This window comes from Halichoerus grypus, chromosome 12, assembly GCF_964656455.1.
Source record: "Halichoerus grypus chromosome 12, mHalGry1.hap1.1, whole genome shotgun sequence".
NCBI lineage: Eukaryota > Metazoa > Chordata > Mammalia > Carnivora > Phocidae > Halichoerus > Halichoerus grypus.
In genome coordinates this window covers 22,446,172-22,462,093 of record NC_135723.1, presented here as the reverse complement: position 1 = coordinate 22,462,093, position 15,922 = coordinate 22,446,172, and the positions used below count along the sequence as shown (strand labels likewise).

The window sequence follows — 15,922 nt, the reverse complement described above, 5'->3', positions numbered from 1 at the left end:
CTGCCTCTTTTTTTTTTTTTTTTTTTTCTGTTCTACTTTGAGCTTCCTAATGAAAGTTAGACATCAGGTTCCCAATGATAGAAATTTTATAAATCCAGTGGAACATCATTTGGAATAATCTAAGTCAACTATTATTTGTGGAACCTTATGTTCTCCTTTGGCACGTAGTTCCTATTTTTCTGTCACTGCACTTTGTCAATAGAAAAGTGGTTTGTTTTTCAGGGTTGAAGCTTCTTGATAATCCATGCAGTGGTATGGCAGTCTGTTCCCATTTCCCCTTGCCTATACACAGCTTGGGGTCTGTTCCCAAACAGCTCTGTCTGTAGGATGTACCGTATCTAACCTGGACCAAGTGTTCGGTTTCAGATAGGCACCCGGCTTCTTACTGATACATCTCCCTTGTAAATTTTCCGTGAGTAGCAGTCTTTGAAAAAACACAAACACAAACACATAGTAAAACTGCCCCGGGGGACCAGTTGACAACGCCTGCAGTGTTCTAGGTATTTGGGTTCCATAATAATTATCAAATGCAAGCCAGTGTGTACACAGCAGTCTCTCCAGGAAAGTCTCCCCAGGCTCTCCTTCCTGGGACTGAAGCAGGATACTAACGATGATCGTCATAGCAGCTAACACTTCTTTTCTTTTTTTTTTTTTTTTAAAAGGTTTTATTTGTTTGTCGGAGAGACAGAGAGAACACAAGCAGGGGAAGCGGCAGGCAGAGGGAGAGCAAGGAGCCCTATGCGGGGCTGGATCCTAGGAGCCTGATGGCCTGAGCTGGCTTAAACCAGTGAGCCACCTAGGCGTCCCAGCAGCTAACACTTATAAGATAATCTTTTCGAATCCTCACAATCTACCATCAAGTAGATATTGTTATTGGCACTGTTTCACATAAGGAAATTGAGATACAGCAAGTTTCATGAAATAAGTATTTATTGTGGGTGAACAAATCCATGCCTTCATGAAACTTACATTCTGATGGGGAGAAGATCAAAAAATATGCCTATTCTCTCTCAGATATAAAGCGGTGGAGCTGAAATTTGAACTGACTGGAGTCTGCTCAGCCACTATGGTTTACTGCTTCTCAACTTCTTTAAACTAGCCTAGATGAATAAGAGACCCTGACCTCAAAATGTAACAGTGTGGGGTGGGGAGGAAGATTTGCCAATATATTATCATAATAAAAAAATGGACTGAGTATTGAAATAGAGTAAGCAAAATTTTATGGTAACACAGATGAAAATGGAACTATCTGTGCTGGTGATCTCAAACCTCATTTGTAGATTCCTCTTCTTAGAGTCAGAATCCCATTTCCAATTTACCATTTCTAGGTGTCTATTCCATGAGCTCCTCAAATCAACATAATTCAGTTTTCTTCATATCTACTTGTTCCTCCAGTTCTGTGAGTGGGTAAGAGTAGCATGACTGCCACTCAGTGTCTGGGCTTTTCTACCTGTCTAGTGGGGGTAGAGGATATTTATAATATATTTCCTTCTCTACATGTCTATCACTGCTGCCTTAGATCAAGGCTATGTTGTAACACTACTCAACTCGGGTAAAAATTGATTAATTACATTTGCATCCATGTAATTCTGGGGTAAAATTACTGGTTTATATATTTTAGATTATTGTGACCAAAGTATTACTGTTTTTAAAACCTTTATAGAGACTGCCATATACAAAACTGTAGAAATTTATTTTTATGCCGTAACTATTAAATTGTTGTGTTAAGCCCCAGTAGTTTGTGTGGGGTCAACAAACACAGATCTACTACTCCTACAATATGCTTTTAATTTATACGAGGTTTGGAAACCTTTAAATCTTCGTGAATATAAGGGAGAAGAGGCTAACTGGCTTATTCAGTTTACCATAATGACTTTTTAACTTCCTGTAGTCTTACTTGAACCTGTGTGTGTGTGTGCGTGTGTGTGTGGTGTGGTGTGGTGTGTGGGGTGTGTGTGTGTGTTTGTGTGTTTGTTTTCTCAGTGGGGAAGAGGCTTCTATGATCTTTCCCAGGAATGTGTATTAATTGGAGTCTCTGCCCTCTTTTACTTTTCTCCTATATTACTTTCTCTCTCTTTAGATGATATAGGTCAATAGAAATAACTGCTTTATTTCTAAAAGCTAGCAGAAGAGGGCACTACATTTGTCCTGTTGCTGTGGTGGAGACCCCTTAGATGCTGACAACTATGCTCTCTCCAGAGTTCAGTAATATTATGAATATAACTGAGGAGCTGGATTTCTGGGGAGTACTAAAATGCTTTGGAGCTCATTAGCCATAGTACTAATTTGCTTTTTCTTTTTTCATTTCTAGATTTGAATATCAAGTCATCAGGTTCTGGCTGTGTAAAAATCCAAAATATTGAGTGTGATAATTGTAAAATTGAAACTGAGCAGGGGACTGTCATCTTACAGTCTGTTAAGGTATAAACATTTTCCTAATTGTGTTTAAATCTTGTTGTTTTAAAAAACTGTAAACTTTGAGCTGCAGTGTCAAACTAACACTATTATTCTGAGTATCACGTGTTGAGAATATTGAATATTATTTATTCATCTCTCAGACATTTCTGGCAAAAATTTTGTCTTGAAATCAGTTCCGTTTTGAAAGTATAGAGGTTTGTAGCAACTTTGAAGGTTTTCCTCATTTTTATTTTTCCTTAAGATTTCATTTCAAAGTGTACAGTGAAACTAATAATACATTCTTAGTATTCTAAGATCTTAAGTTAAATTTTAGTGGGTTTTTTTTTTTAAGATTTTATTTATTTATTTGACAGAGAGCGCGCAAGGAGGCAGAACAGCAGGCAGCGGGAGGGGGAGGCAGAGGGAGAAGGAGGCAGAGGGAGAGGGAGAAGCAGGCTCCCCGCTGAGCAGGAGTCCGATTTGATTCGGGGCTTGATCCCAGGACCCCGGGATCATGACCTGGGCTGAAAGCAGATGCTTAACTGACTAAGCCACCCAGGTACTCCAAAGAAATTTTAGGTTTAACAAATGGTTTTCTTCCATTTATTAGAGTAAGGAAAAGTCTTTAAGCACTACAAATATGCTTAAAATATTCGTCACATTTTTAACGTACTAGGTAGCTCATTACTCAAGGATTAAGTAGGTATTTGTGCTAAACAACAAATGATTCATCTTGTTTTGTAATAACACTTTTATATTCAATTTTCTTAAAATTAGATTGATCTCAGCTCTAAATGATTTCAAATACATCTCTGATAGCAGCTGGTTTGTCATTACTATTGGTACTTCTTACATTTGCATATTCAAAACGCTTCTTATGTTTGCATATTCAAAACACAAAGCTTGTGAACTTTGATGGCATATAACTTTGTTGAAGAGAAGTCAGTCACCTATGCTTCATAATTTTAAAACATTTTCATTTTTATCATAAGCACTAATTAGAATGATTGATGCATTTAAAAATTTTTATGTCATTTGTTTCAGTCACTTTTATTTGCACCCTGTCTTTAGTATCTGTTCACATGTGAACCATTTCAAATAAATGTAATTGCACAAATATCACAAAAGATTAAAGAATACTATTATATGCCCTTTTAGAAAAATAAGATGGTTCAGGTTCTTATTGTAAAAGATACACAATGAAGTCTTCATGTTGAATGACTAACTGGATAAGAATATTCATAGTTCCTTTTTGCCTTTAGAAATATATTGTTCACTCATCTATGCTTGACCTTCAGAAAATTCATCTAGAATATTGTCTTCTGAAAACTCAGTATCTTATATTTTTAGTTTCATAATCAAAATTAGAAGCTAGATGATACAAACAAATGGAAAGATATATTTGGGATTGGAAGAATTAATATTGTTAAAGTATCCTTATTACCCAAAGCAATCTACAGATTCAGTGCAATCCCTATCAAAATGCCCATAGCATTTGTCACAGAACCAGAACAAATAATCCTAAAATTTGTATGGAACCACAAAAGATCTTGAATAGCCAAAGTAATTTTGAGAAAGAAGAACAAAGCTAGAGGTGTCACAATCCCAGATTTCAAAATATACTGTAAAGCTATAATAATCAAAACAGGCACAAAACTGGCACAAAAATAAACACATAGATCAATGGAACAGGATAGAGAACCCAGAAATAAACCCACATCTATATGGTCAATTAATCTATGACAAAGGAGGCAAGAATATACAATGGAGAAAAGATAATTTTGTCAATAAGTGGTGCTGGGAAAATTGGACAGCTACTTGTAAAAGAATAAAACTGGAGTACTTTCTTTCATCATACACAAAAATAAACTCAAAATGGATTAAAGACCTAAATGTGAGACCTGAAACCATAAAACTCCTAGAAGAAAACATAGGAAGTAATCTCTTGGACATCAGCATTAGCAACATATTTATGGATATGTCTCCTCAGACAAGGGAGACAAAAGCAAAAACAAAAGAAAAACAAAAAACTATTGGGACTACACAAAATAAAAAGGTTTTGCACAGCAAAGGAAACCATGAATAAAACACCTTTTTTTTAGAATGCAAAGTATATTATCTTTAAACTTCTAAATTTGAAAACAAAACAGCCTAGGTTAAATAAAGCTGAGTGTGCTCATTTGGAGCTCAGTTTTCCTGCTTGCAGTGCAAAAACAACTTTCTAAAACTCAGGCAGGAACACTACTGTTGTGATGGTCTCTGATTGGATGAACTGATCAATCTCAGTTGGTAACATCCCTTTTTTCTTTCTTGGTAAGAGTTTAAAAAAATTTTAGAATAGATGCATTTTTCTAGTCTTAACAGAGACAATTTCATTCCAGATGTCTCCTGAGAGGCATATACCATATACAGGAATCCATTTTCATCCTTCTCACTTTCATACACTTCAGAAATCGGCATGGACACACTCTCCATGCTGCCTGTTCACTAACAGGAAGATGGCTTGATTAGTGTTGAAATGTAAGCACCTTCTAATTATCTTAATGAGCTCACTCATGTTGACATGATCAGGTACAATGAACTTGGTTTTGTCCAGGACTGGAAGTTGCTTCTCATCCTTGTACTGTTCTAGTGAATGGGAGGAGATATTTGTGAATGATATATTTGCTAAGGGGTTAATGTCCAAAATATATAAAGAACTTACACAACTCAACACCTAAAAACCAAAAAATCCAATGGAAAAATGGACAGAGGACCTGAAAGGACATTTTTCCAAAGAAAACACACTGCCAACAGATACATGAAAAGATGCTCAACATCACTAACTATCAGGGAAATGCAAATCAAAACCATAATGAGATATCACTGGACACTAGTCAGAATGGCTAGTATCAAAAAAGACAAGAAATAGTAAGTGTTGGTGAGGATATGGAAAATAGGAAACCCTTGGGCACTTGGGAATGTAAATTGGTGCAACCACTGTGAAAAACAGTATGGACGTTCCTCAGAAGATTAAGAATAGAAATACCATATGGTCCAGTAATTGCTTCACTAGGTATTTACCCAAAGAAAGCAAAAACACTAATTCAGAAAGATATATAGACCACTATGTTTATTGCAGCATTATTTACAATAGCCAAGATATGGAAGCAACCCAAGTGTCCATCCACAGATGCATGGATAAATAAGATGTGGTATGTATACACACACACACTGGAATATTACTCAGACATAAAAAAGAATGAGATCCTGCCATTTGTGATAACATGGATGGACCTAGACTCGAGGGTATTCTAAGCAAAATAAGTCAGAGAAAGACAGATACCATATGATTTCACTCATGTGGAATTTAAGAAACAAAACAAACGAGCAAAGGGAAACAAAAAGAAATCAAGAAACAGACACTTAACTAAAGAGAACAAACTGATGGTTACCAGTGGGGAGGTAGGTGGGGTGGGGGCTTGGGTGGAATAGGTGTTGGGGATTAGAGTATATTTACCATAACGAGCACTGAGTAATGCACAGAATTGTTGACTCACTGCACTATACACCTGAAACTAATACACTATATGTTAACTATACTGGAATTAAAATTAAGAACTTAATAAAAAATATATTACCATTAAAAAAATGATAGTTCTATGGGTACTGCTCAAATATAAATGTACTCAAAATCACAATTAAAAGAGTCTGCAGATTAAAAAAATTTTTTTAAATCAGAAGCTACTATCCTACTGTTCATCTCTTTGCTTTTTTCTTTTGATTCATGTGATAATTCTGAGAGATCTTTTTTGGTCATTTTTCTTCCTCCTGCCATTATGGGCATAAAAGAAAAAATGGTTTCTCAACTTTGGTACTATTGATATTTTCAACCAGATAATTCTTTGTTGTCACGGGCTGTTTAGAGACATCTGTGGCCTCTACCTACTAAATTCAAGTAGCACACTCCTTGGTTATGACAATGAAAAACACCTTCACATTGCCAAATGTTCTCTGGGGGGCAAAATCACCTTTAGTTGAGAACTACCATTCTAGGCAAGTCCTTCAATTCTTCTGTTGTCTTACCATTTTTTTTTAAGCATGGTTGACAGTAACTGATGAATTATGATGAAATAATTCCTAGGATAATGAAATAGCAGAATATTATAAGATGTGAAAAGTAAGAACACTAAGAGCCAATAATGTATTTTAGATTTACAAAAGAGTCCAGTAGATGGATATAGTAATTTTAAGATAGAATGTGTTTTATTCTTTTTTAAAAGTGAGTAAATTTTCTATATGTTCTTTGGAAGACCTCTAAGAAAATAAAAATCATGAAATATCAGTCCTTACAAATAGAATAGTTTAAAAAAAATTCAAGAGCTAAAATTGGGTCCAATGGATCCTAATGGTATACCAGATCAAGAGAATTATTCTTAAGATCTTAGGATATAACTGACTTAAATTCATAAATAGGAGCACTTGGTGAAAGATCTTGTTTAATTTTTAAATGTACAATATTATTATCTTGAATTAATGATTGTCTATTAATATAAGTTTCTTTTCCACTCATTTTAAGGGCATAAATATATTTGATCTGTTTGATAAAATGTTTACAGCAATAATAATAGCTATTGTTTACTGGGTCTTTTTTGTACCAGGAAACTTAGCTAAGCCTTCATTTAATCTTTGAGTTATAATATCTCCCCTTAACCAAGGATGAAACTCAGGCACCAAGAGATTGAGGAGCTCATTTAGGTTTAAATAGCTAATAAATTAAGCTGAGATTTGAAGTTGGGTCTTTCTTAATTTCCAAGCTCATGTTCTTTCCACCTTTCTTTTCTTTCTTTCTTTCTTTCTTTTTTTAAAAACACTCATAAGTGACTTTATTTACTACACACCAGAGACCTTGCTAAGAGTTTTGCATATATCATCTCATTTAATCAGCAGAGCAGCCCTGGGAGCTACGTGCTTCCTTATTTGACAGATGAGGAAGGTGAGGCCAGGAGATGTTTCTTGCTGAGGTCACATAGTTGATGAATGACAGAGCCAAGACTTGAACCTAAGTCTGTCTAGAGCTCATGTGCTAAAACCACAAGGCTGCGTTGCTTGAATGACCTGCGACCATCTGGAAACACAACCTCTGTTTATATTTTTATAATCATTTATGTATGTACTTGTTCATATGTAAAATATATATATTTATTTTATTTTTTTCATGGATAATTTTTTAATTTTAATTCAATTAATATATAATGTATTACTGGTTTCAGAGGTATAGGTCTTTGATTCATCAGTCTTATATAATACCCAGTGCTCATTACATCACATAACCTCCTTAATGTCCATCACCCAGTTATCTCATCTCTCCACCCCGCCTTCCATTCCCCCACCCACCTCCCCTCCTCCAGCTACCCTCAGTTTGTTTCCTATGACGGAGTCTCTTATGATTTGTCTCCCTCTCTGGTTTCGTCTTGTTTTGTTTTTTTCTCTCTTCCCCTCTGATCCTCTGTTTTGATTCTTAAATTCCACGTATCAGTGAGATCATATGATAATTGTCTTTCTCTGATTGACTTATTTCGCTTAGCATAATACCCTCTAGTTCTATCCATGTCATTTCTTTACTGTTGAGCAAAATATATGGCAATACTACATTTATTCTGCACTCTTAGAGAATAAGTAAAGAAATTTTTTAGGCAACATACATAACTCATGGAAGGCCACACATTTGCATTTTTAAAAAATGCAATATAGTAGTTTATACTGAATTGGTTCTGATTTATTTATTTTGTTTTATATATTATTAAAAAACCTATAATCTAATTTTTTTGGAATTAGATTAGTTTTAAGTTATAATAGTAACTCTTGATATCTTTGAGCCTTAGCCCTCTTTGAAAATGATGATTGTCTCCTTAGAAAAAAAATTCACACATATGTGAAATTTTGTTTTCAATTTCATAAGTTTCATAGACTCTCTAGAAATTCATGTAAGCTTGATTTAAAGTAACATTTGTTTTGGAGGTACTCTTTTCAAAAGTTTATCAATTGTCTGCTTGATGAATACTATGTTTAAAATGCAGTTTGACTTCAGACTCATGTCTCTGTGGGCATAAAGTAGTCTACCACTGTAATATAGGTAAACTTTTTAAGAATGATTCATTTTGTCCCTTTCACTAAATTTTTTGAAATTCCTTCCTGGGCTTTTTTTGCCTAAGGTTTTTCTATTTTTTCCCTTGAGTAAAGCAACCAGAAGGTATATGGTTGTTTTGAATTTAATTTTTCCCTACGATTTAGACACTTCTATGCTGTTGCTGGTCATGATGTTGGTGACTGTGCTTTTGCTATTTTTCTTCCTTTGCTATTTACCTTTTTTTTTTTTTTTTAATGATTATGGCAGAACTGAAGATGTATGTAATGGTTAAGGTAAAGCAAGCTACTCTAAAAAATAGATCAAACATCTAATGGCTCATGTACAACCATAGTTTATTTCTCTCTTTTGTCCAAGTGTGTGGGTGGCTCTTCTATTTAGTGATTCTAGGTTCTTTCCATCTTCTGGCTTTGCCATCTCTTAAAATCTTACTGTAATCTGCACTCATCTGGTGGAAGGGGCAGAGCATAAAGAAGGCACACCAACTCTTCTTAAAAGCAATAGCCTTGAAATTGCACAGAGCATTTCCATTTAAATTCTGTTGGCAAGAACTTAGCAACCCCTCAGAGGTAACAGAAGCTGGAAAATATCATCTCTTCATGGGTCCAGCTATATTGCTATTACTTTGGGGAAAAAAACTGATTTTTTATAGACCTATGGTAGTTCTTCCACAGTTGCCAAGTGTGAAATCAAATCTTTCTCTCCCCCCACCCCCCCAGGACCCCTCACCACTCCACACGCTTTTTTTTTTGGACAGAGGAGGATAACGGTGACTGCTGTTTTATTTGTGCTTGGGACATTTTCACCCAAGTTCCATTTTCTGGGGTGTGATATGCTAGAAAGTTTAATATAATCAGTGGGCTGTACCTTAAGTATGAATATATCCTTCAGAAGACTCCAGCCACAGATGTGGATTTTGAAATCATACAGACCTTGATTCTGTTAGTTTATATTTCGTTGTTTTCTGTCATCTGATAAAAGTTATTTTACTGTTCTGATTCTTGAATTTCTTCCTCTAAAAATTGGAAAAATATAACACTTATTTCTGAGTTGTTGTGAAGATTAAATAAGTCATGTAAAGTATTGAACACTGTATTTGGTACAAAGAAAATGTCAAGTAATGGTAACTATTATTGTTATTAATAATGATAATTATTAATAACGATGAACGGTAATAGTAATTATTATCATCTTCCTCAACATTTATGTTTAGTTAGCCAGTCACAGTGATCTTATATTCCCAGACCCTTCTTCAGTGAAGCTACTCTTTTTCTCTAATGAGTACGGATGGCTTATTTAATCCCTTTAACAGCAGTTGATGTTCTTTCCCAGTTGATGTTATTATCCAAACAGTGCATTTCTGTTTTATTCCTGGTTCCTTTTGCTGCTTTATTATTATTTAAAAAGAAATTTATAAAATGTTGGAATTTTTTTATTAGTCTACATCAAATTTATTCTTTTTCTCTATATTTTTGTATTTGTCTTTCAGAGTCAAAAATTACATGTTCAAACAAAAGGAGGCAAAGTGATCTGTCTGGGAACAGTTTATGGAAATATAGATATTCATGCATCAGATAAAAGTGTAAGATTGAAACTTTTTTTTTATTAGCAATTATAATTTTGCTTCAAGGTGGCTCATGTAGTTTGTAGGTAGGTTCTACAAAATTTGTAGCATAACATTCTCACCTTTTTAGGCACTTTAGTTCATTAGTAAATTCAAATTTGAAATTGACGTGATTAAGTATTACACAACTTAAATTTTAGTTTGTGATTTAATACTTTTGACAGGTATTGATTTATTTGGAATTGATAACATCTTTAAATATTAAATATTTAATTCAAGTTCAGAAGGGATGTTTATGATCATGGATTAAACCTGATCATTGAGTATTACTGCCACGGTTAGGATTAAATTTTTTTTATGTGTTAGATTTATTTGAGCATTTTTGCAAGACCTGTTTACTTTTCCTTTGGACAGTTGAAGGTTGAATTTCAAAACTCAACTTTCTTCAGTATTTTCCACAAGGTGGCACCATTAGATAGCATCGCTACTCTCCAAAAGCTTTTATTATCCATAGAGATTTTGGTTGCTATGAGATAGTTTGTATTTTTTATTTTATTTATTTTATTTTTTATTTTTTTTTAAGATTTTATTTATTTATTTCACAGAGAGAGACAGCGAGAGAGGGAACACAAGCAGGGGGAGTGGGAGAGGGAGAAGCAGGCTTCCCCCCGATCAGGGAGCCCAATGTGGGGCTCGATCCCAGGACCCTGGGATCATGACCTGAGCCGAAGGCAGACGCCTAACGACTGAGCCACCCAGGCGCCCCGAAATAGTTTGTATTTTTTAAGTAACTTTTGTTGCTTTCTGTGATTTAGCATAGTATTAGGAATATAGTTATAATTTTGAAGTATAAATTGTCACAGTTTTTTTAACATTATGGGTAATGTTTTAAATCTTTGAGAAAGATCTAGTTCACCTTTTATTTTACACTTACACAATTTGCAAGAATCTTTCATTATAAATTTAGATTCTCTACTGAGCTTTATTCTCAGGTAGTTGGTGAGGATGAGTTATATCTTGTAGGTAGATTATTATTATTACTATTTTTTAAGATTTTAATTATTTATTTGAGAGAGAGAATGAGAGAGAGAGAGCACGAGAAGGGGGAGGGTCAGAGGGAGAAGCAGACTCCCCACTGAGCAGGGAGCCCGATGCGGGACTCCAGGATCATGACCTGAGCCGCAGGCAGTCGCTCAACCAACTGAGCCACCCAGGCGCCCTTGTAGATAGATTATTGTTGGCATAATTAAACAAGGTAGATTATAACAGTAATTGTTTCTACTATTGTCACTTTTATTTCCCATCACCTTTGTCTTAGAACCTGTGGGAGACTTTTAAGCCCAAACATTTAAATTCATCCTTTTCATTAGACTAGGAAAGTATTGAAAGATACTGTGTGGCCTAACTGGCAGCTCTTTTAAGATGGCATTTAGTTTCACCCCTTGGATTGCCGTGGGCTTAGAAGTGCAAAAGGGAAATTGGACAACTTTGCAGCTCCTTCAAACTGTCCTTTAAATGATGGCTTATGTTAATTGAAATGATCTAAGTTACCAGAATATTACATATTGACATTCAAATAAACATTTCAAAGGAAAGTTTAAATCATCTCTTCATTATTTGCTATTTTGAACATTTTGGCCACCTTTTCCACTCATTAAGTTATTTATTTGTTCCAACTTACATGGTTTATTGAATATTCATTTATTCCTGCTTTCTATTATACTATTTTGTTTCTTTCCTGATTGAGTTTTGTGTTTTATTAAAGAATTAATCTGGATATTTATTTCTATTTATATTATATGTAGTGTTAATATTTAAAATTTATTTCTAAGTTTGTGGGGTTTTATATAAAATAAATGCTTATGATATGTTAACTCTTAATATACAGCTTTCACAGAGGTGTGCTATAGATACTTGAGAGGTAGCGTAATGAATTGGTTAAGAGCACAGAACTGAGAAGCAGACTACCTGGGTTCAAATCGGACTCAGCCACTTAAGCTTTTTATTTATTTATTCACTCATTCATTCATTCATTTATTATTTTAATCTTTTAATTTTTTTTTTAAGATTTTATTTATTATTTCTTTGAGAGAGAGAGAGCACACAAGCAGGGAGAAGGTGAAGCAGGCTCCCCACTGAGCAGGGAGCCCGAAGCTGGGCTCCATCCCAGGGTCCTGGGATCATGATCTGAGCCAAAGGCAAAGGCAGATGCTTAACCAGATGAGCCACCCAGGCACCCCTCACTTAAGCTTTTTAACTTCAGACAAGTTACTTAACCTCTGTGTGCCTTGGTTTTCTGGGAAATGGAATAATAGTAATGGACTTAACTCAGAGGGTTATGAGGATTAAATCACTTAATACAGATTAAGTACTTAAAACAATGTCTGGCACATAGTTAACTCTAATACAGTGTTTACTATAATGATGATGATAAAGGTAAATGAAACACAGGAAAGATGACTAGTCCTAGATCTGCCAGTTAACTTTACTGAGACTTGTTCTATTATTCATAACATAAAGTTGATACTGTTTCTTTTTCCTACTCAGCAAGATTGTGAGAAACAAATGAGTACTGTAAACATTTAACAGCATTTTTAATATGTCATTTTAAATGGAGTGCTGTTTTAAATAGTATCATTAATTTTAGTATCCTAAGTTTGGCACAGAGAAGATAGAAATTCATTTCCTTTGATGTTTGGATGAACTGGTGACATAGTTGTCAGTTGACCTCTCTTAGTTTGGGCTACAAAGCCACAGTGCTTCCTTAAAGTGTGATTTTCATTATATATAATGTTGATTTATAATAACTAAACTTATGAAAAATTTTCCTTCTTGTGTAGAAAAGAAAATTAATTTATAGTAATATCTCTATCAAGAACGTATTAATTTTTGGATCTACTTTTTGATCTTTCTTTAAATAGCTACTTCTGTTAATAAGCAAGCTATACAGTTTAATCCAAAGAGTCTGTTTATGACTATTTGCTCCATTAGCATTAATAACTATAAGCAAGAGCCTCAGCATTTTGCTATAAACTATGGTGTCCTAGCTTTAATTTTTCTAGTTAGTATCTGATATAGTGCATTATATGTGGTACTCAGTGAATTTTGAATTTCTTTGAAATTAATTTTATGGAATGATTGGCTAAAATAACTACATCATTGTAGTGGGGAAGGTGTTGTACTTTCACTTGCTTTTATTTGCTTTGATGCAGCAGGGGAGGATATTTTTCTAGTTTTCTACAAGGTAAAATATTTAGTATTTAATGAAAAAAGTAAATCCTTGACCGTTTCCAGATACTCATACAAAGTCTCTTAAAGGCTTTATTTGGTTTTGGGGAGAATCTAATCAAAAGTGCCCCTTTGCCAATTTAATCAACTTTCAAATATTCTTTCAATATGTATCCTTTTTTTATCCCCTAAACCAGCCTCGTTATCTGTAAAAACCTAGAGTTGTTGTCTGCTTAATGGAAGTGCTTGGTGAGTTTGAAACCATGCATAAAGCAACTTTTCGTGAAGAAACTTTGTAGGTAAAGGACAAAGTTTTTCAGGAATTTTACATCTGTACTGTAACACCGAGGAATGCAAAACATTTGTATTCTCACAAATCTGAATGAATGTAGGTAAAATATCTTTTTTTGACTGATTTATTGAAACTAAATTTAAAGTAAAAATTCCTATGAATCCATAATCAGCTTAAACGAAACTGTAGATAAGAAGCAACTAGGTATATATTATGTGCTTAATAAAAGTTAAAAAAGTTACATACTTCAAATCTGGAGGGTGAAGTCATTCTGATTTGCTCCCCAGTGGGACCTGTGCGTGCTTTTCTTTCTCTTTTTTTGTACTTCTAAATTTTAGTATTCTTGAAACTCAGTTCTTATTAAATAGTATTTTGAATTTTTAACAGTTTTTGAAGCACATATTAGGAATGAATGACACTGGTGTTGTGCTGATGATGTATTGAAAAACAATGATCTTTCTTTAAACCTGGGCAATGATCTTTCTTTATCCTGGGCAAAACTGTAACATGCCTTCCTGGTGATTCAGTTTTTGTCAACAATTTTATATAAACACTCACTTGACACTTATAAAACACGTTTAAAATTTGATAGAGATGATTTGGAATCCTTAAGTAGATATCTTCATTTTACATTGTGCTCAATATTTGAAACAAATTCATGCTAAATTTTGATAGGGAAGCTTAGGAATAAATACAAAATTCTTTTCATTTTGTTCAATAGAAACCTATTTTATTATTAGATTTAATGTGGAAAAATTGTAGAAATAATAGTGCATTCACTATATTAACAGATGACAGGAGAAAATCTGATAGTCCAAAAAAAAAAAAAACCCCAGATAAAATTAAAAACCTATTTATAATTTCAATTGTAACGATGAAACAAATTTGAAATAGAAGGGATATGATACAAAGGATCTAAAGGATATAGCAAACATCTTAATGATGATGCTATATTGTAAGTTTTCCCTCTGAGAACAGGAATAAGATTAGGTTGCTTACTATCTCATTGCTTTTGTTCACTGTTGAATTGGAGACCTGAGCCAGATAGTTAGGCGGGACAGAGCAGGAAAAACAGTATTAATATAAGGATTGGGAAGGAAATAATAAAACTATCACTTGCAGGCAATACAAGTTATGCATGTAGAAAAGCTTCCTTAAATTCAGGTAAATTATTAGACTTAGTAAGTGAGTTTAGTGAAGTTGTTGGATTTAAGAGCAAATACAAAAGCCAATTAAGATAAAATGAAGTTTAAAAAAAGAGTTCTTTTATAATAGCATTTAGAAAATACCAAATAGGAATAAATGTAACAAAAGCTGAAGAATTCTATATAGAAAACATAAAACATTATTAAGAGAAATTAAAGAAGCTCTAAATAAACGAAGGAATTTAATGGGTCTATTCCATATTCCACAGACAATACACTGTTGCTCACAGGGAGCCAGGGAATTAAAGTCAGTAAAGTGATTGTGTACTGGGTAGTAACTTTTTAGGTAGTTGCCCACTAAATCTGTAGGTACCAGTTTGGCTTTTTACCAGTCTTTGTTTTATAATGAACTGATTTTTTTTTATTATGTTAATCACCATACATTACATCATTAGTTTTTGTTTTTGTTTTTTTTTAAAGATTTTATTTATTTATCTGACAGAGAGAGACACAGCGAGAGAGAGAACACAAGCAGGGGGAGTGGGAGAGGGAGAAGCAGGCTTTCCACTGAGCAGGGAGCCCGATGCGGGGCTCGATCCCAGGACCCTGGGATCATGACCTGAGCCGAAGGCAGACGCTTAACGACTGAGCCACCCAGGCGCCCCACATCATTAGTTTTTTGATGTAGTGTTGCATGATTCATTGTTTGCGTATAACACCCAGTGCTCCATTCAGTACGTGCCCTCTTTAATACCCATCACCGGGCTAACCCATCCCCCCACCCCCATCCCCTCTAGAACCCTGTTTGTTTCTCAGAGTTCATAGTCTCTCATGGTTCGTCTCCCCTTCCGATTTCCCCCCCTTCATTTTTCCCTTCCTGCTATCTTCTTTTTTTTTTTAAACATACAATGTATTATGTGTTTCAGAGGTACAGGTCTGTGATTCAACAGTCTTACACAATTCACAGCGCTCACCATAGCACATATAATGAACTGATTTTGAGTTTTTCTCTTAATAGACTGTGACCATAGATAAACTGCAAGGAAGTACTGTTAATATATCTGCTGAACATGGTTTGCTGGAAGCCAAGTATCTTTATACGGAATCGTCATTTCTATCTTCTGCTGCTGGAGATATTACATTAGGAAGTGTTCATGGTAAGATGACAG

General features: G+C 34.4%; 1 protein-coding gene across 6 annotated transcripts in view; it reads left to right on the top strand.

The window, feature by feature from the left end:
• The window catches only part of FAM185A (family with sequence similarity 185 member A), a 70,532-nt gene that overhangs the window by 821 nt on the left and 53,789 nt on the right, over positions 1–15,922 (top strand). For all 6 annotated transcript variants that reach the window (XM_078060051.1, XM_078060053.1, XM_078060050.1 and 3 more), the window contains exons 2-4: positions 2,312–2,421; positions 10,014–10,106; positions 15,772–15,910. In XM_078060051.1, the coding sequence (XP_077916177.1) occupies positions 2,312–2,421; positions 10,014–10,106; positions 15,772–15,910 (342 nt within the window). The remainder of the gene's footprint in view (positions 1–2,311; positions 2,422–10,013; positions 10,107–15,771; positions 15,911–15,922) is intronic.